General features: G+C 37.2%; 2 protein-coding genes across 4 annotated transcripts in view; both read left to right on the top strand.

The window, feature by feature from the left end:
• Nucleotides 1-6145: 6145 nt before the first annotated feature.
• med6 (mediator complex subunit 6) lies at nt 6146-19811 on the top strand. 2 transcript variants are annotated; one of them, XR_009067238.1, is made up of 9 exons: nt 6146-6250; nt 6658-6817; nt 7416-7507; nt 9193-9275; nt 16577-16685; nt 16764-16879; nt 16984-17011; nt 19335-19551; nt 19714-19811. XR_009067238.1 is itself a non-coding variant. In XM_057860369.1 (8 exons), exons 1-8 carry the CDS (start codon nt 6229-6231, stop codon nt 19481-19483), a joined length of 759 nt encoding a protein of 252 aa, XP_057716352.1. In that variant the 5' UTR covers nt 6146-6228; the 3' UTR covers nt 19484-19804. The 2 variants fall into 2 exon arrangements, 1 of the variants encoding a protein (XP_057716352.1); XM_057860369.1 differs by having other exon boundaries at nt 19335-19804.
• Nucleotides 19812-20304: 493 nt separating this feature from the next.
• pcnx1 (pecanex 1) overlaps nt 20305-27783 on the top strand; it is a 104914-nt gene continuing 97435 nt past the window's right edge. For both annotated transcript variants that reach the window (XM_057860366.1, XM_057860367.1), the window contains exon 1: nt 20305-20711. In XM_057860366.1, coding sequence (XP_057716349.1) covers nt 20559-20711 — 153 coding nt within the window. In that variant the 5' untranslated portion in view covers nt 20305-20558. The remainder of the gene's footprint in view (nt 20712-27783) is intronic.

Below are 27783 nucleotides of genomic sequence, written 5' to 3'. Positions count from 1 at the left end.
ATAAGCCGCTCTGGACTATAAGCCGCAGCTGTCTTCACTGTATTATGGGATATTTACTCCAAAAGATATGAACCGGTAACACTTTATTTGACAGCGGCATCATAAGACTGTTATGAGACCAATCAACCACCTTGTGTTTTGAATAAATTGGCTGCAAAGCTTCATTACTTCAAGAAACTTCATTCGGCCATCACTGCTCCCTCGGGGGAGACAGTCAACCTCTGCTGCCACCTGCTGTCAACAATATTGTTGTCCAACATGCCTCCTAGCATGCATTACAATGCTCCAGATGTAAATAACAATCAAAGTTCATGTTTTTTGTTCATTATTTCTTCAGTTACTGTTTCAGTGGTTTAATTAAATGGTATTTGGTAACACTTTATTTGACAGTGGCACCATAAAACTGTCATAAGACCATCATAATAATAATGACATGACACTGCCATGAGCATTAATGAATGCTTATGACAGATGTCATTTTGTGTCATTCGGCAAATTATCTCACTTTTTGAATAAATGTAAAAGATCCGAGCTGGACACAAATGATGTGTTGATGACAAAATTTCCGGATGAAATTCATTCATTCATTCATCAATACCCATGATAGTGTCATAATCATATCATAATTATGGCGGTCTTACGGCAGTTTTATGAAGCTGCTGTCAAATAAACTGTTACCTGTTGACCAAAATAAATCAATAAGCCGCACTGGACTATAAACTGCAGGATTCAAAATGAGGGGAAAAAGTATCGGCTTATAGTCCGAAAATTACGGTATTCAGATTTAGCATTGGGAAGAGATGCTTATAAGACATGTTTTTTTCCCCAAAGTATGATTTTAATAAAACATTTTTATGTATAGGTGTGTATAAATGTTTTTAAGCCCTTCAAATGTAATAATTATAAATTTTAAGCATGTTACTGTCCCACCGAATTATTTTTAAACGAGAATAACGTATAAAAATGCTTGTCTTTATTAAATGCTTCATTGAATGAGTGCACTTAAGCTGCTCACTTACGATTAGTTGCCACAGCAACTGTTTCACAAGTCTAACGATGATTGACGCATGCGGCACTTTGAAGCTTTGGGTTCCAGGCATCTATGGCAAGATCAAACATTAAACGTCAGTCAATCATCATTGACATTAATAAGCAATTCAGGTGCACTCCCTGTGCAACAAAGAGCAGGAAGAGGAAGGTAGAGTGTGACTACTCGATCGACTCGGGACAGCTCATCTACATATGTTTTTTTTTTTTTTTTTTAATTGGGGAAAAAAAAAATCCACAATGGATTGAGGGCGCGATGTTTGAAGTGCGAAGTAGCAAGGGATCAGTGAACAGCTGTGATTAATCATAGCCTTGGACTGTTATTACATCCAATTCATTTGAATTGACAGAAATAACTCTTAGTTCAAATAGATTGGACATCTATCGTAGTCAATAGCAGCCACAGAGTCATTGTGATAAGAGCTTATAAATGCGACTTGACTGGCAGAATGATAGGAATATGGTGACAACAGGGGCAAACAATAACCTGCTGCCTTCCGTGCTGGATCTGATAAACATCTCACAGCTTGTCTTCTCTTGCCCAAGTTGTTGCAGTCATCGTACAATCCCGAACCAGAAGTCACCTGACCGCCTGTAATGTTCTTGTTTGTGGAGCAAGGGCCAAGTGAACTGGTTTCTTCGATTACTATACTGCAGGGGTCTCCAAACCTGTCCTCAAGGGCCACTGGGGTCCTGTTTTTTGTTCCAACTGATCCAGCACTTACTGTACAGTTCAACCATTGAGGTTTCTGCAAAAAACAGACATCAGCTAAGTGCAATCAACTGATTACACTTGTAAGACACCAGATTGGTGAAAAGGTGTCGTCTTGTTTGGTTGGAATGAAATCCTGCATCCACTGAGGGTCTATATATGCAATAGTTTGGAAACCCCTGCTGTAGTAAAGAACTGTACATATACACAAAAGAAATTGTCTGTCCTCTCATTGGTCGATGAATGTATCCGTTTAATTCTCATTCCAAGCATGCAAATTTCACCAGAATGTCCACAGTCCCAAAACTGCCACACTTGCAGTGTTCAATTTTGGAACACTTGTAAACTGGGGCTCACTCTGGTAATTTTTACGAGGTGCCTGCGACCCACAAGCTGAGAAAGGTTGTTCCTTTTTTTGCATGCGCAATGTTGTCACACACTGGCCATGCTGGTGAGCCCAGCTGTGTTTTGGGTGTGTCGCTCAAATTCCACAGTCCCTCCTGACCACATTAAAAAGGCCTGGGAGGGCTGTTAAGTATGAGTGCATCTACAGCCGGCAGTTTTACAAAGCCTGTTTTCATGTCTCCGTACGCTAGCGTGGCTTTAAATAGTCGTCTGTTGTCAAGCAAACATTATTTGGGGGATGGAGAGAGCAATACTGATTGGGTCTAGGAGAAATTTTACAGTGAAAATGTCCTAACTGTTGACAAAAGCAGCTTGGGTGCCAGGAAAAATTATACCATCCCAACACAACAACGCAATTTACATGATAACATTCATTTTGTGTACCACTTATCCTAATCAAGGTCATGGTGGTGCTGGAGCCTATCCCAGCTGACATCAGGCATAAAGCAGACTATACCCTTAACTAGACACCAGAGAGTGACATACAGTGCCTTGCAAAAGTATTCGGCCCCCTTGAATCTTGCAACCTTTCGCCACATTTCAGGCTTCAAACATAAAGATATGAAATTTAATTTTTTTTGTCAAGAATCAACAACAAGTGGGACACAATCGTGAAGTGGAACAACATTTATTGGATAATTTAAACTTTTTTTAACGAATAAAAAACTGAAAAGTGGGGCATGCAATATTATTCGGCCCCTTTACTTTCAGTGCAGCAAACTCACTCCAGAAGTTCAGTGAGGATCTCTGAATGATCCAATGTTGTCCTAAATGACCGATGATGATAAATAGAATCCACCTGTGTGTAATCAAGTCTCCGTATAAATGCACCTGCTCTGTGATAGTCTCAGGGTTCTGTTTAAAGTGCAGAGAGCATTATGAAAACCAAGGAACACACCAGGCAGGTCCGAGATACTGTTGTGGAGAAGTTTAAAGCCGGATTTGGATACAAAAAGATTTCCCAAGCTTTAAACATCTCAAGGAGCACTGTGCAAGCCATCATATTGAAATGGAAGGAGCATCAGACCACTGCAAATCTACCAAGACTCGGTTGTCCTTCCAAACTTTCTTCTCAAACAAGGAGAAAACTGATCAGAGATGCAGCCAAGAGGCCCATGATCACTCTGGATGAACTGCAGAGATCTACAGCTGAGGTGGGAGAGTCTGTCCATAGGACAACAATCAGTCGTACACTGCACAAATCTGGCCTTTATGGAAGAGTGGCAAGAAGAAAGCCATTTCTCAAAGATATCCATAAAAAGTCTCGTTTAAAGTTTGCCAGAAGTCACCTTGGAGACACACCAAACATGTGGAAGAAGGTGCTCTGGTCAGATGAAACCAAAATTGAACTTTTTGGCCACAATGCAAAACGATATGTTTGGCGTAAAAGCAACACAGCTCATCACCCTGAACACACCATCCCCACTGTCAAACATGGTGGTGGCAGCATCATGGTTTGGGCCTGCTTTTCTTCAGCAGGGACAGGGAAGATGGTTAAAATTGACGGGAAGATGGATGCAGCCAAATACAGGAATATTCTGGAAGAAAACCTGTTGGTATCTGCACAAGACCTGAGACTGGGACGGAGATTTATCTTCCAACAGGACAATGATCCAAAACATAAAGCCAAATCTACAATGGAATGGTTCAAAAATAAACGTATCCAGGTGTTAGAATGGCCAAGTCAAAGTCCAGACCTGAATCCAATCGAGAATCTGTGGAAAGAGCTGAAGACTGCTGTTCACAAACACTCTCCATCCAACCTCACTGAGCTCGAGCTGTTTTGCAAGGAAGAATGGGCAAGAATGTCAGTCTCTCGATGTGCAAAACTGATAGAAACATACCCCAAGCGACTTGCAGCTGTGATTGGAGCAAAAGGTGGCGCTACAAAGTATTAACGCAAGGGGGCCGAATAATATTGCACGCCCCACTTTTCAGTTTTTTATTTGTTAAAAAAGTTTAAATTATCCAATAAATTTTGTTCCACTTCACGATTGTGTCCCACTTGTTGTTGATTCTTGACAAAAAATTAAAATTTTATATCTTTATGTTTGAAGCCTGAAATGTGGCGAAAGGTTGCAAGGTTCAAGGGGGCCGAATACTTTTGCAAGGCACTGTACATGATAATGGTATCATAATACTGCACATTGATTCTAAGACACGCTCCTCACAAGAAAATTTATCTATGATATACAATGGTATTTAGACCTATGTGTAACAAGGAAAGAAATATTTGTTGACAGTATTTTTATTTTTGACATTGCATCCCTCTTGCAAGTGCAGTGTGACAATACAGACAACTTATGGCTTCAAATGTGCAAACAAAATTTGCATTAAATAAGTGCAAACTAAAAGAAACCATGTAACAGGTGAATACAAATCAGAGAAAATGTTTATATATATAATGTCACATGAAAGGTAAAATAGCACTTTCCTGTGCTTGCCATTGCCTTCATGTACTGTAGATCATAGGCGGAGTTTGACTTTTGGGGCAGGGGGGCACAACATGTTGATGACCCCGAAACGCAGTGTCAGCAATAAGATTAACTTACAAGAATATTTATAATAAGTTCAAAATGAGCGTTTTTTTGTTTCCCATCATTCTTGAGGAGAATTCTAATCAGGCTGCTGGCAGGACAGCTATACGTTTCACCAAGATCATCATCCATGGAATATGGTACGCCCGCCGGTGTCGTGCCAATGTAGTTACCTCAGTCAAAAATTGTATCCCCTGGGCGGAGCCATATGGACATAGATTTGGGTCTTTATCATTCGATCCCAAAAAAAAGTTGCTTCATTCAAAATAAAAGTTGCTTCAATCAAAAAATAGATTTTCAATTTAAAATAAAGTCACTTCAATCAAAAAAATATGTGTTTAAATGCAAAAATAAGTGCATTTGAAAGCTATTTTTATTTGATTATTTTTTTATTAAAGTAATGTTATTTTTGTGTTTGGGCCACATTTTGGCTAGGACATGTGTGTCTTTATTTTTCAATCAAAAAATAAGTTGTTTCATACCAAAAAAAATATTTTCAAAAGAAAAATCAATCAAAAAAAGAAAAATTTCAATCATCGAAAAACAAATTTTGAATGCGAAAAAAATCAAGACTCAAAAATTTGCATTTGAACACTTAATTTTTCATTAAAAAAAGTTTTCTTTGTTTTTAGCAATCCTTTTTGTGTTTGGGCCATATTATGGGGAGGGCATTTGTGTCCAAATCGTTCAATCCCCAAAAAAGTTGCTTCAATCATAAAAAAATATTTTCAATCAAAGAATAAAAAATCACTTGAAAAATAAAATTCCCTTCCCATTTTTTTGTTGTTGAAAATAATATGCAAAGCAAATGAGTCACATGATCTGTTCGAAAAATAATTTTGACCCATTTTTTTTTGTTCATTTCATTCATTTTTGTTATTTATTTTCTTGCTTTACAACTTATATATATAGGTTGTAAAGCAAGAAAACAAATAAATAAAGCAAGAAAACATATAACATATATATGTATATATATATATATATATGTGTGTGTGTGTGTATATATATATGTATAGGAAAGTAAACTACATGCAATGACACTTTTCGGCTACCAGGGGGGCTGCGCCACCCCCCTTAAACTCCGCTTATGCTGTAGATGCTCTTAATGCTGCGAGCATTTACATTCACTGTCGTGTGTTGCGTTCAGGTCCAACTCCAAACAGGAGGACAAACGAGTGGTGCTTGGACTGTGCAGGTTGCGGGATAAGGAATTCAAATTCAGGATTGTCCTGCATGATGCACCCAACAAGCAGTACTTCATGCTAGATTCTATACAAGCAAAACCAAAACACAAATCTAGTCATTAAATAAGTATTTATTAAATTGATTTATTATTTATTAAATAATTCAATAAAGCAAACGACTGCGCGACGGTTTAAATGTGTATATTTTAATTTGCCCCTAATTTTTCTCCTCTTTATGCTTGTTATTGTGCCTTCAATAGCTTCGTCACAGCGTTCATCTTCAGCGACAAGTCACCATCGTTTGGCCGATGACGTCGTCTTTTTGCGACCGTTTATTTACGTCATGGCATCGGTGGATTTCAGAGGTAGCGTAAAGAGTCTATTATTACTCAAATTATATACATACGCGTGTTTGTTTGGCAGTATAAGATAAGCGAACAATTAAAGCTTACACCAAATAGTTTATTTTTAAAAAATGTAACGTCGTTTGTGGCTTAACTTTATTGTTAGCAGCTAGTATTAGCAGCGCTTATATTTTCATTGGCGGAATGTTTTTGACCAGTTGACGATTAAATCTTACGATGCATTGATATTTATGCTCGTAAATAGCAACGCTATTGAATATAGTCGTATATGCCTAATTAGTATACATACATAATTCCAAATCAGGCAGTTTAGATGTGAATTCACACTTTTATGGTGATAAACTCACCTCTTTATTGTCATTGTAATCTGATGCTGGCTGTTAAATGTGATTTGTTTGACTTTGCAGACAACCTGCTGGGCATATCCTGGGTGGACAGCGGCCTGGTGCCCATCCTCAATCCTGGAAATGTACTTGACTACTTCTCAGAAAGAAGTAACCCCTTTTATGACCGCACTTGTAATAATGAGGTGGTTAAAATGCAGCGGCTTAGCCTGGATCATCTCAAGTAAGTGACAAGTGCGATACATCCAGTTGCATTGATCGGTTCACCCATTACAGAGCACTCATTTAACCCCATTGGCTTCCATTAATGGTGCCTCCCAGTCAAAATGGATTGGACGTCTAGCGCCGTCAATGGCACTGAAACATGGGCATTCACATCTAGTCCTCACAGTTTAAATAAATTTGACAACTATCGTTGTCAATGACAAGCAAAGACTTAATAGTAAATATTATATATATTTTTTTAAATCAATGGAAAAAAGCTCATGTTCTTCTTTTAATTAATTCTTTAAATAGTTTAAATAAAAACATGTTCTTTGCTGTTATTCTCTTATTGAATGTAAAACAATGAATCAGCAAAGTCATTTTTTAGATGTCCTTTGTTAAAAAAAAAAGATTATTGGCAGAAGTTATAGAACGCTCATATATACATTTATTTTTTACTTCTTCCTACATGCCTGAAAATCATTTCAATTCTGTAAGGCAAATTATTCAAATAAACATTTAAAAGTATTTCCTAGCGACTAGTTTCACACATTGGATGTCACTAATCTGTTAACCCGCTTTAGAAAGCACCTCTTAAAAAATCCACTTCTTTGCAGTCAGATGGTGGGAGTGGAATACATTCTTCTTCATGCGCAGGAACCCATTCTCTACATCATCAGGAAGCAACAGAGACAGTCACCTACACAAGGTGCGTGACGTTATTGGGTTTTAACTAGAGGTGCACGATAAATATCGGTCCGATAATAGGAATTATGACGTCATCCCAATAAATCCAATAACATTATATATTATTGGGCCTATGGATATTAATTTTGGCACGGTGTCGGTGGATTGGGATGTGTGCGTTTGAGTTGTTTCATGGACCAAGACCATAAAAGTCTCCTCTCCTCTTGCACCAGATGTTTAATCTGCTGAAAAAGCACAATACCTGTTGGGTTTATATTTGTTTTAGTTTAGCGCTCATTGTTCAGGGGAACACATCATCAATAATATTTACTAATTGACGGTGATTGACTCAAATTTTATTTATTTGAAAAAATAAATATGGACACTCTATTTGAAGTCAAAATTGTTCTTGTCTTTGTTTTTTTCATTATAATAATGTTCATGTCATCATGAAAATTCTGATTAGGTCAAAGGAAAGTCTATGCTAAATCCACCAGTAGTATTTTTGGCCTACACGTGTTCAAAAACCTATGTGAATATACATTTAAAAATTATATATATATTATATATATATGATCTTTATTCAGGAGTCACACGGGGTGTCCATATCACATAAATCAACAGAAAAATGACATAAGAAAACACAGAAACAAAAAGTGAAAAAACAAAAACATGAAAAAGGCACAAACTATCTCTGCACAACAAACAGGCTTTTACTCCAATGGCGCGACATGCTTGACCTACATCTATAACTATTTTTAGGATCCGTTATTTTCATTAAAATACTGTTTTCAGACTCATTTAACCGACACATGAACTTATACATCAGATTTCTTAGTAGCGCTTTAAAGGTGGGTAACCCAGATTTGACAAATAATTGGCTGGCGCTGTACCATCTATCACCTGCAATAACTCAAGGCATCATTATAAGCTACATTTAGCCTCTGTATGGACTTTGCTAAGTACCTGGTCCACAGGTGAGCAGTGTATAATGGTGTGCAATATGCCCTGAACAGTGATATTTTCACGTGGATGGAACACATAAAAATTTTTCTCTTAAGCATATTTGCCTGTGCATAAAGTTTACTGCATTGACGGTGAATGTCCCTGTCGTCTGAAAAATCGTCAGTTATAAAATGTCCGAGATATTTAGCCTCATTGCAGTCATTTTGAGCTTTTTTGCCCAGAAAGAAGCGAGGGAATACAGCCCCCCTATCTTCTTTAGATCTTAAAATCATAATGTTACTTTTCTCTGCGTTGTATTTGATGTCAAATTGGTCACCAAACTGAGAACATAATGAGAGTAACTCCTGTAAGCCAGCACTACATGGAGAGAGCACCACCACATCATCCGCGTACATAAGATGGTTAATGATAGTGCTTCCTACAACACAGCCAGTATTACATCTATTGAGACGGTTGGACAATTCGTCCATGTATACATTGAACAGATATGGTGAGAGTATTCCTCCCTGTCTCACACCATTACCAATATTATTGGTTATCGTATCGATATCAGCTTTGAGGAGCAGGAAGTTATCAGTATCGGTTTCAAAAAATGGATATCGTGCACCCCTAGTTTTAACACCCTCGTGAAGACACGAAGTACACAGAATGCATGAATATTTTTTCCTTTACTGCTGAACACCTGAATTTCTCTGGAAATGTTCATACCTGACCATCCACCATCTGTCTTCCACCCACCAGTGATTCCCTTGGCAGACTACTACATCATCATAGGAGTGGTCTATCAGGCCCCAGATCTCAGCACGGTCATCAGCTCCAGAGCGGTGAGAACCGGTTTCGTTGACCTGACAAGTATAAGATGATAATAAAAATGTAGGATGAATAAAATGTGGAGAAAATAAATACATATCTATATTTATATTCTATTCATAGTTACTCACAATGTTACTCATTACAGTGAGTATTCTTTTCACCAAATACTTTTTGACTTGTACTTGAGTACATTTTTTGGACGACTACTTTTACTACAGTAATATTACTTTGAAGTAGGCATGTGCCGGTATGAGATTTTGACGGTACGATAACCGTGAGCAAAAATACCGCGGTTTCACGGTATCACGGTATTGCAATTATAGCTACAAAATGTGTTATTTTGAGATGTATGGGTTGGAAAAAAAAACTTTTTTCCATTGAACAGGATTTTTTTTTTTTCAGAACATAGTTGCAAATTGTAACATGAATATATTGTTAAAATAAATGCATTATCAATAAAAAAAACATTTTAAATAAAATTAAAATATAACTAATAGACTATATCCACAGCCACAGCTCAAGTTGTTTAAGATTAGAGCAAGAACAAAATAATTTCTGTAAAAAGTAAAAACACTTCTGAATAAAATTTTAAAAAATGTATACTGCATGACTTTTTTTTTTGAGGGTGGAAAAGCTCAAGTGAAGTTTTGCCATTTTCAGCCACTGTGTCAAATCCGGTCATGCCTTTGTGTTAAAAAGAACATAAAGAATTCATAAGTTAATAGGTTAGTTAAAATGTACAAGTTAGTATAAGTTAGTTAAAAATGTAAAAGTTAGTTAAAATGTAAATATTGTTGTGGAAAGGTTTCATTAAAAAAAAAAAAAAAAACATTGGGAGTGAGACCTCTGCTTGAGCTAACAAACGTGGATTTATGCTTAGGGCAAGATCATCTTTCGTCAATAGGGAATGGGACGTACTACGTCACTGTTTGGACGCGCCTCCATGCTGGCAATATGATTTACTTCCGGTTCGGCAGAGTCAATGCGGATTGTAACGTGTGGTAGTGCTAAGCTAACTCCTTCGGTGTTTTAGAAAGAAAATATGGGCGTTTATTGTTGCGTTACCGGGTGCAGCAGCGTCTCCCACAGACAAAAAGGGGTTTGGAAAAATGGACTCACTTTTCACCGTTTTCCTGCATGGAGGACCAAATATCAGATCACGAAGGTACGACGGATGGCTGGATTGCAGCGGTTCGTCGGAAAAACATTTCTTATGATCATATTTCTGCTGGAATGAGAGTATTCCCCTCATCTCTACTCTTGTAAGTTGAACGATTTATCCACTTTTGGTTTCAATACGTTTTTCTTTTTTTACACCGTTGTGTAAATCTGCCTCGGTAGCAATGCTCGCCTACTACGACTCACCTACCTGTTGTGTTCCTAGGTAAACCTGCTGACAACACATCCTGATTGGTCACCATCTCTCTTCTTGGATCATTTGACAAAGAAAATTTGTTCAATGGAGTGGTTCCATTTGTCCTGTGTCGGACTCAAACAAGCCCCTGCTGCAGACGCCATCTGGGTCTGCCCTTCTCGTCGATGAACTGCGGGCTTTTAACTTGTGAAAATGCATGAACTGTAATGCACATATTTATTCTGCCTGGCTATTTAACTATGGCCAGTGACGTTGTTTTATTTAATCACTTTGACAAAGACACGTTTCATTGTAATGTTGAATTTATATATTCTATTATTATTTTTAATTTATAATATTCTTATTTGCACTAATGTAGACTTTAGACTGTCAATTCAAATAGTGTTGGAAAAGTTGCAATACCTAAAATAGAAATGCAAGAACTGTAAAGTACATATTTATACACGTTTATTTACCTAAGGCCACTGGATGTTTTTTAACTGCTTTGAAAAATACAGGTTTTGTTGTGATCTTGTATTTATATAGTATATAGCTTATTATAATGTATTATGTATTATAATATTTGCTGCCCCCTGCCAGAGTGTGGGCCATTTTGTACTAAAAGGATTTTAAACTGTCAGTTCAAATACTGTGTTGGAGACTAGTACTTGCAATACTTAAAATGGAAATGCAAGAACTTTAAACCACATATTTATTCTGTCTGGCAATTTACCCAAGGCCAGTAAATACTTTTTAAACTGCTTTGACAAAGACACATTTATGTTAAACTTGTATATATTACTTATAATTATATAATATTTGCTGACCCCGTCAGAGGGTGGGCCTTGTTTGCACTAATTTAAAGATTTTAAACTGTCAGCTCAAATACTGTATTGGAGAAGTTGCATTACTTGAAATAAATCTATTGCAACTTATCAGTCCCAGTTCTTGTCTACAACACTGTCCACACATTGTCAATGCATATTCCAAATAGAATAACAAAATTAAGTCACCTGACTTTGTAATTATTACACCTGTTTATTATGAAGACCTGAAGTAAACAACAAGCAGTTACAGTTTGTCAAGAAGTTGTTCAAGTCATGTTTTGGTATTCATATTTTATTGACTTTTCACAACAACACTTGGGATCGTGTTTGTAAGAGCAGAGCAAACTGAAGTTTCAGCGTGCACTCTTCGCCTTTCCAACCTCTCATAACGCTCCGATGTGGTGCGCTTGACCTCAGAATAACCCAAGAAGAGATATGGTGACCAATCGGGATGTGTTGTCAGCCTTTCATATGCAGGTTTTCCTAGTAACACAACAGGTAGGTGAGGAGGAGGAGTAGGTTAGCAATGCTACCGAGGCAGATTTACACAACAGTAAAAAAAAAAAAAAAAAAAAAAAAACGTATTGAAACCAAAACGGATAAATCGTTCAACTTACAAGAGTAGAGATGAGGGGAATACTCTCATTCCAGCAGAAATATGATCATAAGAAATGCTTTTCCGACGAACCGCTGCAATCCAGCCATCCGTAGTACCTTCGTGATCTGATATTTGGTCCTCCATGCAGGAAAACGGTGAAAAGTGAGTCCATTTTTCCTAACCCCTTTTTGTCTGTGGGAGACGCTGCTGCACCCGGTAACGCAACAATAAACGCCCATATTTTCTTTCTAAAACACCGAAGGAGTTAGCTTAGCACTACCACACGTTACAATCCGCATTGACTCTGCCGAACCGGAAGTAAATCATATTGCCAGCATGGAGGCGCGTCCAAACAGTGACGTAGTACGTCCCATTCCCTATTAACGATCTTTGATGCTATGCCTTTTTTCCCCCTTCATTCAAGCAAATCAAGCTTGTTTTCTCACTCTGCGGCTGTAACACTCGACGAAGTTGCTCTTCCAGCTAAGCTTAGGCTAACATTCATCTTTGTAAGCTTTTAGTTAGTGCGTATATCGAATTTTAAAGGAAAATGTGTGTTTTGTTTTTAGCGAACTTTTCCATGGTGCTAATCTGTTGAAGCTACTCACGTCTCACACATGGAAAAATACAATTGTACAACGTTTTAAATGTATTTATTTTGTATATTACACTTACCACGATTTGAGAGCTCAATAAATTGAAGAAAAGAACAACTTATGTTTGGAGTATTTGTTTTTGGGTTTGGTTGCTGTCTAGCCGATAGCGTCACTTTCACACACAGAAACAAACGGGAGGGGGTGAGCGCTGCCGCGCCACGCCACTTCTGGCTGCATTTTTGACACATGAAAAATGGCGAATACCGTACTACGGTCTGACGGAAAATTTTAGTGGTTTTGAAACCGCAACGTTTTCACGCCACGGTAAAGTAAGTAAAGTTTTTTGCTACTCTACCCACCTCCGTCTATACTTATATATAAATGGAACTTTGTGTGTGTGTGTCTGTTTTTGTTCTCTGTGGACTCCGAAACGGCTGGGCGGATTTTGAAGAAATTTTCCCAGTATACTTTATATTTCTGGTAGTGTTCTTCAATGGGTTTGGTCTCTGTAGGCCTCCATTTAGTGCAGAAAATTAATTCGGAACTCCAAAAATTAGCATAGAAAACCCCTGATTGTGGAGGCGACAGCGCCATCTTTTGAACAAAAGACATGTCTCTTGCGATTGCAATGTCGCTGTTGGCTTTCAAACTTTACGATTTCATGTACAAATTTATATGTGCTGTGATTATACTTTGTGGTTTTGAGTGCTTCAGATTAAGACGCTGGATTAAAAAAAAAAAAAAATCCGGAATATTAACAACGGATTCATTTCTGCTGAATATTCATACTATGGCGACTATTAATAACGCATTCATTTCTGCTGATTATTCATACTGTGGTGACTGTTATTTATTTATTGCATAGACTTCATATAATGTATTTACATGACACATTCCCCATTCACTGCGTCACGCCTTCCCGAAGGGGGCTGTCCAACACTCTGCTTCATTTATTAGCAGTCAGTTACATGCAGCTATCTAACGCCGGATTTAGGTTGAAAAAGTACGAAAGCTGTACTGCATAAAAACAGGAAGGATTGTCTCAGGAGTGATTTGTTTGAGGATTCAAAGTAATTATTGTAATTTTCGTACGATGCATGCATTTTGAAACTTTGTGGAAAAAAATCGATGGGAGAAATTAGCTGCTACAGCGTTGGCATTATACCTCTCAATATTTACGTAAAATAAATGCTAAATGCACGTTTTTTTTTTTTTTGTTTTTTTTTTTTTTGCTTTTAACCATGAATCAAGACTGTTTCACGTCCATAATTATAAAGAATTCAGGGATTTAAGCATTTATTCACAAGAATTTTCAACGGAAAAAGCTCTTTGTTTACATATGGCGGCCGCTAATTTCCTTACTGATTAGCCTCATAGTTCACAATATGTACGTAAAATAAATGCTACCTGCACAGTTTTTTTGCTTTCAACTAAGAATCGAGACTGTTTTACGTCCATATCTATAAAGAATTCAGGGATTTAAGAATTTATTCACAATAATTTTAACAGAAAAAGCTTTTTGTTTCCACTCGGTCAGCTTTGACGGAGATAGGCGGCGGCATAGGCCCGCTATGAATCGTCCCCGCGCCCCAGGTCCTGTCAATACATGATGAAGTCTATGACTTATTGTTACGCCCACCATGGCTCATGGGTAGTTGTGGTGACCATGACTGAGCGTAGTGGTTGCCGTTGATCTGTTCGAATGTTTTCTGTTCAATATGGGGTGGTGCGGTGTATGGGGCACAAGAGTGGCAAGTGTGAACCATAAAAACTGTCTTAAACTCCACACGTCGCTTGCCACAATACTGTACACAGTGATGCAAAAGCTATTGCGTATTAACTCCTTTATGGTGTCCTTTTACTACATTACAGCTAAAGATGTTCCGATCGATCAGCATCCCAATCGATCGGGTCCGGTCACGTCATTTTCAAAGTATCGGAATCGGCAAAAAAAATATCGGACATCCCTTTTTAAATATATATTAGGGCTGTCAAACGATTACATTTTTTAATCGAGTTAATTACAGCTTAAAAATTAATTAATCGTAATTAATCGCAATTAATCGCAATTCAAACCATCTACAAAATATGCCATATTTTTCTCTAAATTATATATATATTCTGTAAAATAAATTGTTGGAATGGAAAGATAAGACACAAGCTGGATATATACATTCAACATACGGTACAAAAGTACTGTAGTGGGCATTTCACTCTAGTGTCATTTAAATCTGTCTATGCTGTCCTCACTCCGAAGCGTCTACTTTTTCCAAAGCTAGACAGCTAGTGAACGACGCCTTAATAATTAGACTTCTTCCTTTTTCATCTGATTTATTAATAAAATGGCCTCAAACCATTGTCCTCTTTAGACCGTCGTAAAACTACAAAAACAAAGTACACAAGCATTGCATTAGCAACAACGTTAGCTTAGCACGCTATACAGGTTCACTAAACATCAACAAAAAGCGTCTTATACAAAAAATATAACATTTCGCTTGCTAACATAATATGTACATTCTTTACAACAACCATACTTACGGACAAATCTTGTCCAAGGATCATATAAGCACAACATTATCAGCCCGAGACGTCGTGCAGCCATAATGAACTGGAAAGAAAACAATAAACCATGTCGCAAAGCGACCACAAGAGTTCGCTGTTGGACAGCACAAAATGTCTTGCTGTAAAACTTACCAAAAGGCAGAATACTTTCTGAGCGGGACATGTGCGTTAATTGCGTCAAATATTTTAACGTGATTAATTTAAAAAATTAATTACCGCGCGTTAACGCGATAATTTTGACAGCCCTAATATATATATATATATATATATATATATATATATATATATTTTTTTTTATTATTATTAAATTGTTTTCTAATTGTATTTAACGTTACAGACAAAATGTCTTACACTCATCCAGAGTCTTTAGTTTTGGCTTAAAGTAGGGCTGTCAAATTTATCACGTCAACGGCGGTAATAACATTAAAATATTTAATGCAATTAATGCATCCGCTGCACTACCCACTCACGCATTGTCGCGTTCAATCTATAATGGCGCCGTATTATGTATACATAGAGCTAAAAGGCAACGTAAAATGAGTAGAGAGAATTTTGGCAGCCTTTGAAGCCGTTTTTTAATTGGCTAAAGCCTTACAATCTCTCTCTCAATGATTAGAAATATCGTGGGAAGCAATGTGGGGAAGAAAGGTAGTAGTTGATCTTTTTCTTAACACCCTATTTTATTTCCCAACGCTGAGAAGATATAGCAATTGGTACCATTACGCACAGTCATGGTTGCACTTCCCATCATGCATTTGGGCAGAAGTTAAATGGCTGCAGTATCATTTACTGAACGCTCATAAAAATCCACTAGATGGCAATATTTAGTCACAATATACAAAGTCACATTTATCCTTTAAGAATTACACGTCTTTCTATCCGTGGATCCCTCTCACAGAAAGGTTGTTAATAATGTAAATGCCATCTTGAGGATTTATTGTCATAATAAACAAATACAGTACTTAGTTACTGTATGTTGAATGTATATATATTCGTCCGAGTCAAAATGTATATGATCGGGAAAAATTATCGGGAATGATTGGAAATGAATCTGGAGCAAAAAAAAAAAAAAGCAATCGGATCGGGAAATATCGGGATCGGCAGATACTCAAACTAAAACGATCGGGATTGGATGGGGAGCAAAAAAACATGATCGGAACGACCCTAATTACAGCATCATCTCTAAGGAAATAATATGTTTTATCTGCCATTCGGTTGTATTGCAATCATGAGGAGTGCTGGGACATACTGCTAATACACTACATTAGGCAAAGATACAGGTTGGGCTCGTTTCAGATAACCTAAATTGGACAGTTTTTTGGACACGATGACAAAGATGTTAACATGTTAAGATAAAGGATCCCATCCATTTCAGCTTTCTGCTGTTCACGGCATCCAGTCAGCATTCGACGAAGCCATGTCCTATTGTCGCTACCATCCCTCCAAAGGTTACTGGTGGCACTTCAAAGATCAGGAGGAGAGAGGTGAAGTGCATTCACTCAGACATCATGAATTAAATTTGTTGCCAGAACGCTTAATATGAATTTATGATGTTTTGGTAGAAAAAAACAAGCCAAAGTCCAAGAAGAAAGAGGAGCCAGGTTCACTGTTCCAGAGGCATCGTGTGGATACACTGCTTTTGGACCTCAGGTCCAAGTTTCCACCAACCTTCTACCAGGTACCAGAGCTTTCAGTCCAAGGAAATTAGACCAGAATAGAACAAAATAATAAGTCACAATTCTTAAGATCCTTCTTTATCATTTGTTCTTTCTGCACTTTCAGCCAAAGCCTGGAGAGAAGCCCATTCCAGGTAGGATATGGATATTTTAATTTAGTGTAGGGCTGCCACTAACAATTATTTTAATAATTGACAAATCACAGATTATGTTTTAGATGACTATTCATCAGCTCATTTATGAATTGCGAGTTAACAACTGTTATATTATTCTGGTCTTACATTCTAACTGCAAATGTGCATTGAGAACAAAAGTATATGCTAATAGAAGTTAAGCTATGAATGCTATGGAACTATTTAATGGTATGATTTTTTTCTTAAGTAAAAAGCAGTAAGGGTGTGACGGTATGTCGATAACATGATATATTGCGATACTTTGTAGCCCACCAAGAATCGACATATCGTTTTTAAAAAGGTGTCTCTGTTTAAGGCTATGTTAGCCCACTGGCTGCTATTGATGGCGCTAGACATCCAATTCATTTTGACTGGATGGAACGTCTAGTGCCGTCAATGCCACTGAGACCAAAGCATTCACAGCAAGTCTTTTGTGGGCATTTACAGGCCACTTCCTGTTCATTTTAGGGCATTTTGAGTTTGATTTTGAGTCACTTCCTATTCATTTTGGGGACATTCTAAAATAGACATGTGCCGATTACCGGTTTCAAGGTATACCGTGGTATGAAAACGGCAAGGTTTCAAAACTGCAAACATTTCCCGTCTTACTGTCCCTAAGGTATTAGCTATTTTTTATGTCCCAAAAATGCATGGAGAAATCACTCGCTTGTAGCTGTACGGCTCAATCCTCCCCCACCGGTTGTTGCTTAATGTCAGTGAGTCAACTGTGCTAGATGATGGCTGGAGGAGGTGAAACTCATGTTTTTTTCCCCCCCCGTCGAAGAAAACTAAATCGCTGGTATGGAAATGTTTCGGCTACAGAAAAGTGACATACGGGCGCGGCTTAGAGGAGGAAGGCCAACCTACATGTAAAACATGTTTGCGGAGGGTGGCTGCAGAGAAGGCAATACCTCCAATATGATCTCGCATTTATACAAAATTATAGGTTGATAAACACTGTCATGAACGTTTCCCACCAGCTATGAGAGTTAACTTCAGTGTGTTTCATATGTCTCGCAGTGGTAAAACGTGTTTTTTTTCTCTCTGGCAACTGTCTGTGTTGAGGAAGAGAGTGTGTGTATAATGTAAACATGATACGAGTCATACACACGTGCTTCTTATGGAAAATAATTATTTTTGTTCTGATGGTAATAATGTTGAGCTGTGGGTCTAGGCTCACCTAAAGGACTGCATTTCTTTTAATTTGATTTTGAATATTTTGTTATTATTTTAACTTAAGATTATACTTATGTTCCAATTTGCTAATATGTTTTGAAAAACAAAAATCCTATTCAATGGGATTTTTTTTTTTTACACCCAGATATCTCAAAGTAGCACATTTTTTAGCTGTAACTGTGATATTTTGGCTTAAGGTTATCGTACCGTCAGAATAGCATACCGGCACATGCCTATTCTTAAGTCACTTCCTTTTCAGTAACTGAAAATCGACAGGACGTGCCCTGTAAATACCCTAAAAGAAAAAAGAAATGACCAAAAATCAACAGGAAATGAGGTGAAATGCCCCAAAATGAACTCATTGCCTGGCATTTGCTGCCGCTTATGGCCATAGATGCCAAATCTGTTTGAAGTGGGCGGGTGGCCTAACCCTAACCCAAACCCTAACCCTTCCCACTTCAAACGGTTGGACGTCTGTTAGTGATAAACTCATTCCAATTCACAGCAGAACAATGAAAATTGCTTGTTTTTCTGTTTACTAGTTGTTTTGTTGAATAGCCTAGAATGATTTCCTGACCCATGTATGTATCGATAATTGTTGTATTATCATATTGTAGCTTCTTATAAATTGATTTTTACACTTTGAGTCAATATACCAAATTATAATATCGACCATTACAGTTTATAGTCCAGTGTGGCTTATATATGAATAAATACAGTTTTCTTGTGAAGTTTTGCGGGTGCAGTTTATGGTCGAAAAATGACAGTAAATAGACTATTTTTTTCTAAACTAAAGAAAAACGAGTATTTTCATTGTGATTTTTAACTCAAAATATCTCTCAAAAAAAGTTTATGTACTGTTTTTTTTTTATTTAGATAATATTTTGCTTTTTTTAATTCAAAATCTTTATTAAAAAATAATGATTTAAAAAAAAAAAAAAAAAAAAGGTTTGATGATTACAATTTTGAGTTCAACAATGCCTCTAAACACTGAAGTGCAGATCAAAATAGTTATCGATTAATTTGATCACCAAGTAAGTGTGGCAGCCCGAGTTTAATGCATACTATGACAAACTAATGGCTTAAATGTGTTTAATGTATGTCGCAGTGGAGGTGAAGAAAGAGCCTGAAGCTCCCACTGAAACAGTCAAACAAGAGGAAAGGGAGCCAGCGGCCAAATCCTCTGCTGCTGCCACCACCGCAGCCGCAGCACCAGCTAGCAAGCCACCTCCTGAGAAACGAGCACGGCTCCAGTGATGACTGTTACTCCAGCAACGCCAAGACCATTTCGGACTTCTTGGCCCGTATCCCACAAGGATGAAGAAGTAATTCCCGGATGCCTCTCACCCAGGATTATTGAATAATAATATTACTGCAATATGATCCCTGGTGGAAATGAGCTGGATATTGGATGATCTTGTTGATGACATCAGCATTTTTGCATTCAGGGTCTGTTTCATCCTGCTTGTGTTTTTTTACTCCTACAGAAATGATGATTCATCATCAACTCCTGTGTTGGTACACAAGATTCCTCACTGGCAGCCTTTTGTCCTATTTTTTTGTCTAATAAATATATCTTATCATATCAATGTGTGTTTTTTTTTTAATTTTATTATTTTTATTATTTATTACAACGGGGAACTCACTCCATAGTCTTGTAATTTGTTTTTCCAAGTAAAACAGCAATCCGCTAGGAAATGATTGTTACCCTTGATCTGAAATATTTTATAGACCTGTTTAAAGATAGTGAAATAAAATCTCAGAATCTTAACCTTAAAAAATGTCAAAACAAAATGTTAAAACAATGTTTAGAGTCAAAATACAAATAAAATATCAAACCATAAAACATGGTGTAAGAATTAACCGTAATACACAAAACTACCGCTAAGAGTCACTGTGTCACTTGGTTCAGGCATTACAATTTCATTGTTATTATTAATTTGTAACTTCATATTTTGCTGCATTTGAAACAATATATATCCTACTACTAGCATATTTAAGCATGTTTTAGTCTAATTATGAAGAAATGTGTCCCAGATAAATATCCTTCCTCGCGCTCTTCTTTGCGTGATACGCGTCGAAAGCCACGAAGAAGACCGTGCTCGCAGGGCGTGGTGGGATAGCACGGTCCTCCGGCGGAGGACTCAAAGCACAAGCCAAGCTCCCCGGCTTGGCTTGGCTGACTGGGGCTAGCTATCGGCGGTAGAAGATGCCTAGGCCAGCGTCCCCGACCAACAACACGGCGACGTCCGACCTTTAGTCGTCGTCGTCGGCTTGAGTGTCACCGTCGCCGGCTTCGGTGCTTCACGTCGTCGGTCCACTCGAGCAAGCCATGGGCTCGCAGACCCTCCAGATCCTCAGGCAGGGGGTCTGGGCTTCAATCACTGGCGGATGGTACTACGACCCCGACCAGAATACGTTCGTCAACGCGCTCCATCTCTACATCTGGCTCTTCCTACTATGCTTTCCCTTCACGCTATACATGGTGAGCTCTCAAATCTTTATATATTTTTTAACCCCGCCATTTTATTCGATAAACAAAGCAGTTCGAGCCCCCCAGCTCGCGGTTGCCTGTCCAGGTCAGCGGCCACTGGGACACTACATAGACGCCTCTCTGGACTCTGTCTATTATCTGGAATGTACATAATGTAATGTGCCGTTAAAGTCCAACAACACTACGGAGCCCTTTGTTATTAAATAAGACCATCGCTTTGAACATTTTTATCCCCAGCAGAGCTTGTTTCAAGTAACTAAAATCAAAGTTGACGCCTTCTTCTAATGTCTTATTGATACAGAACCCGAATAGCCTTGAGTTACTTAACTATTAGCGAAAAAGATGTACATATTAAGGATCAAAACACTTGGAAAATACAGTATTGGAAAAAAATGCCTGAATATTGCCATCTGTTGTGAGAAACACTACAAATTATTATTCCAAATTGCATTGTAAATTGGATTTGGACTGATATAGAAATATAAACTGTTCATTTGTGTGTGTTGAAACTTTACAAGGCAACTGACTTTTTGGTCATTCAAAAAAACAACACACAATATTAACCTTTGGTACGCACACACACACATATACAGTGCCCTCCATAATTATTTGCACCCCTGAAAAAGATGTGTTTTTTAGCTTCTAATATTTTTTTTAATTCAAATAATATGGGACCTTAATGGAAAAAAAGAGAAAAATCCAACCTTCAATACAAGTAAGTGCATTCATTCAGTGGGGAAAAAATCCCACATAAAGAAAAAATTATTTGACATCATGGCCATCTCAGTCCCCAGATCTTGTTTTGTTGGCAAAAGGGGGTTGTACAAAGAATTAACACCAGGGGTGCTAATAATTGTGACACACATTATATATTTCCCCACTGAATGAATGCACTTGTATTGAAAGTTGGATTTTTCTCTTTTTTTCCATTAAGGTCCCATATTATTTGAATTAAAAAAAATATTAGAAGCTAAAAAACACATCTTTTTCAGGAGTGCCAATCATTATGGAGGGCCCTGTATATATGGCGCAAAACACTCAGGTGACTTGAAGTTCCACTATGAGACAACCAATTTGGCCAAATTTCAAAATTGTCCGATATGCATGTGTAATACATCACTAGAAAGCTTAAAATCTCAATTTTCTGGGGGAAGAAATTTTTTTAACAGGAGGGCATTTAAAAAAAACAAAAAAACAGCAAAACCCTAACTGGAGGTAAGAGCACACGAGAGCAGAATTTAAGACGCCACGATTTTAACGCGATATTACCGCGTAATTACCTCTTTTCGATACAAAAACTCCATGTAGCATGTATTACTGAGTGTCAAGACACAGCTGTGAATGGCCACAGACGGATTTTGGGGGGATTTTATGGGTGAAACATGGTAATATAACAAGGGTCGCGATGCAGAAATCGCAGACATCCAGGTCTGGTCGAGACTTTCTTTTTCATATATTTACTAAGGGTATATGTAATAGTATTGAACCGTTTTGGTACGTGGTGCTCGGTTCGGAACGGACACGTACCGAACGAGTTTCTGACGTAATATAACCCTTACTTTTCGAGGCTGTGAGTCGATCGGGTTACAGTTTCTTTGTGTAGATTATATTTACTCCGTCTTCTCTACTATAATGAGGACCAACACGGTAGGACAGTATAACCCAGAAACGTCACTATTGTTGATTTTAACGGAGGTGGCAATGCGCTACGTAAAGTACTTAGCTGCTTATTCCACTACATAAGCCCGACATTAGCCCCTAATACTCAGTCGTACAACCCACATAAAGGCAATTTGAATGAAAAAAAAAAAAAGTCATCGTCATATCGACTTACGCTCCGCCAGCTTGTTGTCTTCTGTCGTCTTCCAAAATTATACCTGGATGACGGCGCTTCAGGTGTTCATTTCACGGCGTGGTATGCAAGCTTAATACTGTAGTGCTGCAATGATTAATCGTTAACTCGAGTATTCGATTAGAAAAAAATATTCGAATTAAATTTTGTTGCTTCGAGTATTCGTTTAATTAAAGTGCGTTGTAATGGTTTATTTTGAAAGTGTTTGCATTTAATTTTATTGATTAGGGTGGATACACTGCCTTCTGGGCTGCCTCTTTTCACACGGCTAAATCCAACTTCTACTTCCTGGTTAAGACCAACGTAAGCTAAGTTTTTGTTTGAGCTAATGTTTTTTTAATGCATCCATAATTTAGTTTATAGATATATTCAGTCGTTTTTTTGTGGGAATATGTATCCGAACCATTTGTCAAGAGCATTGTGAAAAAGACTTTAGGATTTTATAGCATTTAAGCTAGCTAGCGAGCTAGCTAGACTTTTTCTACGCAAGTTAGCCAATTGTTCTTTTGTTGTACATCCTCATTTAAAAAAAAAAAGTATACCGTTTGAGGCTAGGCTAAGGTATTTTAATTTTTCATGTTCCTTATCCGATTACTCGATTATTCGAACTAACTAGTCCATCGATTAATCTACTACTAAAATATTCGATAGCTGCAGCCCTAGTATACAGTGTACCTTCCTTTGTTTCGTTGAAATAAGTCCATGCTTTGGTCACTGGTGCACTTTTGTGGCATAGTGCCGCTTACCCCGCTTGAATCCCGAGCGTCCACCATTCTCAACTTTCCACGCATATATTTTTTTAACCTTTTATGAATGGTTGACAGGATGGTGTGCTCGTCGACACATTAAAGTCATAGATGACGTCGACTAGTCAGGACAACTCTTGTGGAAATGTCTTCAAAATTACCTTTTTTTTTTCCTTCTTGCCCTCGGTTTCAGTTGTAAAAAAATTTTAAATTTAATTTCTTTTGTATGCAACCTTTTTATGTGCTGCACAGCTGACTTGCAAAAAATAAGGGATTTGTGAATGTTCTTTTCGCTAACATTTTATATGGCTATAATGTCCAAACTGGCTGGTGAAGGCATTAAAATATGCTTTTTCTCCCTCAATACATTTCCGAGGTATCGTATCAGGACTCTGTACGGGAGCTCCTCGAAATCAGCGACTCGGACTCTCATGCAAAAATGTGTGATCGGGAAATCCCTATTAGAAATATTACAAAATATGACACACTCTTCGATACACTTGATAGTATAACATTCCATCAAAATATAGAACAACACAAGATTGTTTGTCTGAGATAAATGAAATGACAAAATAACAGTCTAATTCACACTTGACCCAAAAGGCCTTTAGAGCGAATCGAAAAGTTTTAATTCATTCACACTTTCATCCAGTGATTGTCCTCCTTTACGGATGTTCTGAGACTTTGAAAAGCATCTAACAGTCAGCTGTTTTTGTTTGTTTGTTTTGTTTTGTTTTACCCTTCCCACCCCCACACCCCCCACAGTCTTTGTTTATCTGGTTCACTTTGACACATACAGTAATGATCGCGAAAGCAGTGGTGAGAAATATTTTGAACTTATTCTTAGCTGAGCTACAAAGAGAGTTTATTTTGTTTCATGATGGGGTTTACAATAATTCAATTTCGACACATTTGGGAAGGATGAAAAGAATTGCTATTTCCTGGGAAATGAACATAACTGGAAGATTGCAAGCACTCAGTTCATGAAAAGCCTTTGGAACCATCACCACTGATGAACATTTCTATTAGCACGGCCCGAGTGTCAGTTTCTCGGGCATACAGACTTCTATATTGAGGGTGTTTCAAATTAGTTTGTGGCTCGCCTTCTATTCCGAGAGTGGAAATCCAGCAGTCAGCTCTGCATTTTATAACCTGAGTCATAGCTAATAGCGCCACCAAATGATGCACAGGGTATTCCGGATTTGAAAAAAGTTCAAACGTTATGAATGCATAGATGGCTGAATGCGATTTGGGGTGCCACAAACGATTGTTTTGACAGTCAAGTAATCACCATTTCTTTTTGTTTTTTTAATTGGTCGACTAATCGCTCATCCATAAATCACATTATTTACAAATAGTTACTCTGGGCTTAGCAATTTAAAGTGCTTGAACCAAAAACTACGTGCTGCAAAAAGTTGGACTATGAGACTGTAACAATTATTTTTTTCCAAAGGAAAAGCAGATGTGACTTTATTTCATTGCAAAGATAATCATCTGTTCACTGATGATTACAGAAAGCTTAATATTTTTTCTTTCATTGTTTTTACTCATGGAAAAGTATGAAATATTCAAAGTAAAAACGACTTAATATAATTCAAATAATACAATTAACGTAATAGTATGTAGTTTCTTTCCTTTTTTTAAATAAAATGATATTTATTAATTAAATGAAGTACAAGTTTGTGTGCGTGTGTTTTTCATCAAATTAATAATATTAACAATTTGGAGTCAATAGTATCAAAACCACAGGTGTCAAACTCAAGGCCCTCCTGCCAGGTCCGGCCCGCCAAATTGTTTTGTGTGGCCTGTCAAAGGAAATCATGTCTGACTTATACAGTGGTACCTCTACTTATGAATGTCTCTACATACAGAATTTTCAGGTTAAGACACGCCTTAATGGGAAAATATTGCCTATTTTTACAAAAGAAATTTCAGGATACGGAAGGCAAAAATACAGTATGGCTGGTACTCGCAGCTCCCAGTGTTTACTAAACGTAGCATACATATAGCTGCTCTGCCATTGGCTATTGCCAATGTTGCCAATTGGACCTCTGCTGTATGTGTATGAGTGTATCCCAACGTCCTCTTAATACGTCCGTCTTGTTCCGACAGCTTTACATAAATGTATTTTTTATTCTCTATTCTTGTTTTTTTTTGTTTTTTGTTTTTTTTCATTATGCACAACTCTGATTTTATGTTTATTGTTCAGTAATCTAATTGTAACATTTATTTGTTACATATTTTGATGCATTTTTATGCATTATAAAAGATCAGATTAGGGCATTTAGATAGAAAACGCGTCTCTCTACTTACTAACTTTTCAAGTTAAGAACCAATTAATTTTGTAAGTAGAGGTACCAATGTAGTTCTTTTCTTTTAAATAAATAAATAAAAACAAGTAATTGGACAATTTTTTGTTCAAAAATATCTTCAAACGATGACAATCAAAATAGCTGTTGAGTCTTTCGACAATCGTTTGCTTGACTTTAGGCATGTGCCGGTTACCGGTTTCAAGGTATACCGTGGTATGAGAACGCCACGATATCAAAACCACTAAAATTTTCCCTCATACCATATTTAGGTATTAGCCATTTTTGAGGTCCCAAAATGTAGCGAGAAATACTTGGCTTGGATCGGCAGTGCTCACCCATCCCCTTCCAGTTGTAGCTCTGTCCTGTGTCTGTCAGTGACACGACACCTGAGCTTTTCCCCCCGCAAAAATAGAAAAAGTTGCTAGTATGGGAGTACTTCGTCTACCGAAAAGAAACAGACGGCTGAGGCTTACAGGAGGAAGTTCAGCCGACGTGCAGGCAACACCTCCAACATGATTTTTACTTTACATGGGCATCATCCGTCACTTTACATAAAGTTTAGGGTAAGCAAACGCTGTCATGAACGTTTCCCATCAGCTACGAGAGCTCACTCAAGCTGGTTTAGTGTTTCTAGCGATGGTAAAACAAATACTATAACGTAAGCTTGTCAACGAGGCAGGCAACGGGGCGAGTTAGCATGCCAAGACGGCTACCTAGGTTCTCCTCTACCATTAGCCTACTTTTGTAAAGTCTGACGCCATTGTAAACATCTGCCAATTCACAAATATGTTGTGAAAAATAAAAAAAACCCTGTTGAATGGAAAAGTGTTTTTTTTTTTTCTTTTTTTTTTTTTAACCCATACATCTCAAAATAACACATTTTAGAGCTATAATTGCTAGCGGTGCAACGGTACAAAAAAATCTCTGTTCGGTACGTACCTCGGTTTTGAGGTCACGGTTCGGTTCATTTTCGCTACAGTAAGAAAACAAAATGCAAAATATAAATGTGCTAGTTGTTTATTACACACTTTTGTGCTTTCAACAATAGGAACATTAGCCTATACAAAGCTAGAATTCTGCTCAAAAATAGAAAATACAATATTCTGAAATGTACGTAGATATTTTGAAAAACAAAAATAAATAACATCGGCTTAGACTTTTTCTTTAAACAAATATCTGATGTGCAAAATTGAACAGTTGCAACACTAAACAGTTTCAAGTTTCTCATATTAACTTTATGACCACAGCCTCGAAAAGTAAGGGTTACATTTAGGGCTGTCAAACGATTCAAATTTTTAATCGAGTTAATCACAGCTTTAAAATTAATTAATTGCAATTCAAATCATCTCTAAAATATGCCATATTTTTCTGTAAATTATTTTTGGAATGGAAAGATAAGACAGAAGACGATATATACATTCAACATACTGTACATAAGTACTGTATTTGTTGATTATAACAATAAATTCACAAGATGACATTAACATTAACATTCTTTCTGTTGAAGACATTTTCGTTTTCTCTGCAAAAACAAACACACAACAGAGCCTTAAAACAGTAACAAAAAAATATTATTTATAGGGCTGTCAAACGATTAAAATTTTTAATCGAGTTAATTACAGCTTAAAAATTAATTAATCGTAATTAATCGCAATTCAAACCATCTATAAAATATGCCATATTTTTCTGTAAATTATATATATATTCTGTAAAATAAATTGTTGGAATGGAAAGAAAAGACACAAGATGGATATATACATTCAACATAGGGTACATAAGGACTGTAGTGGGCATTTCACTCATTTAAATCTGTCTATGCTGTCCTCACTCCGAAGCGTCTACTTTTTCCAAAGCTAGACAGCTGGTGAACGACGCCTTAATAATCAGACTTCTTCCTTTTTCATCTGATTTATTAATAAAATGGCCTCAAACCATTGTCCTCTTTAGACCGTCGTGTAACTACAAAAAAAAGTACACAAGCATTGCATTAGCAACAACGTTAGCTTAGCACACTATACAGGTTCACTAAACAGAAACAAAAAGCGTCTCATACAAAAAATATAACATTTCGCTTACTAACATAATATGTGCATTCTATACAACAACCATACTTACGGACAAATCTTGTCCAAGGATCATAGAAGCACAACATT

Source organism: Corythoichthys intestinalis, chromosome 15 (assembly GCF_030265065.1).
Source record: "Corythoichthys intestinalis isolate RoL2023-P3 chromosome 15, ASM3026506v1, whole genome shotgun sequence".
In the NCBI taxonomy this organism is placed as follows: domain Eukaryota; kingdom Metazoa; phylum Chordata; class Actinopteri; order Syngnathiformes; family Syngnathidae; genus Corythoichthys; species Corythoichthys intestinalis.
Note: the sequence above shows the minus strand (reverse complement) of the source record. Positions and strands in the feature narration are given on the sequence as shown.

Bases quoted from the DNA above. Each gene is read 5' to 3' on its own strand.
- med6 (XM_057860369.1), top strand. From the start codon at position 6,229: ATGGCATCGGTGGATTTCAGAG. The intron at 7,508-9,192 runs GTGCGTGACGTT...TCCACCCACCAG, and splicing joins GAGACAGTCACCTACACAAG to TGATTCCCTTGGCAGACTAC. The intron at 17,012-19,334 runs GTAGGATATGGA...TGTATGTCGCAG, and splicing joins TGGAGAGAAGCCCATTCCAG to TGGAGGTGAAGAAAGAGCCT.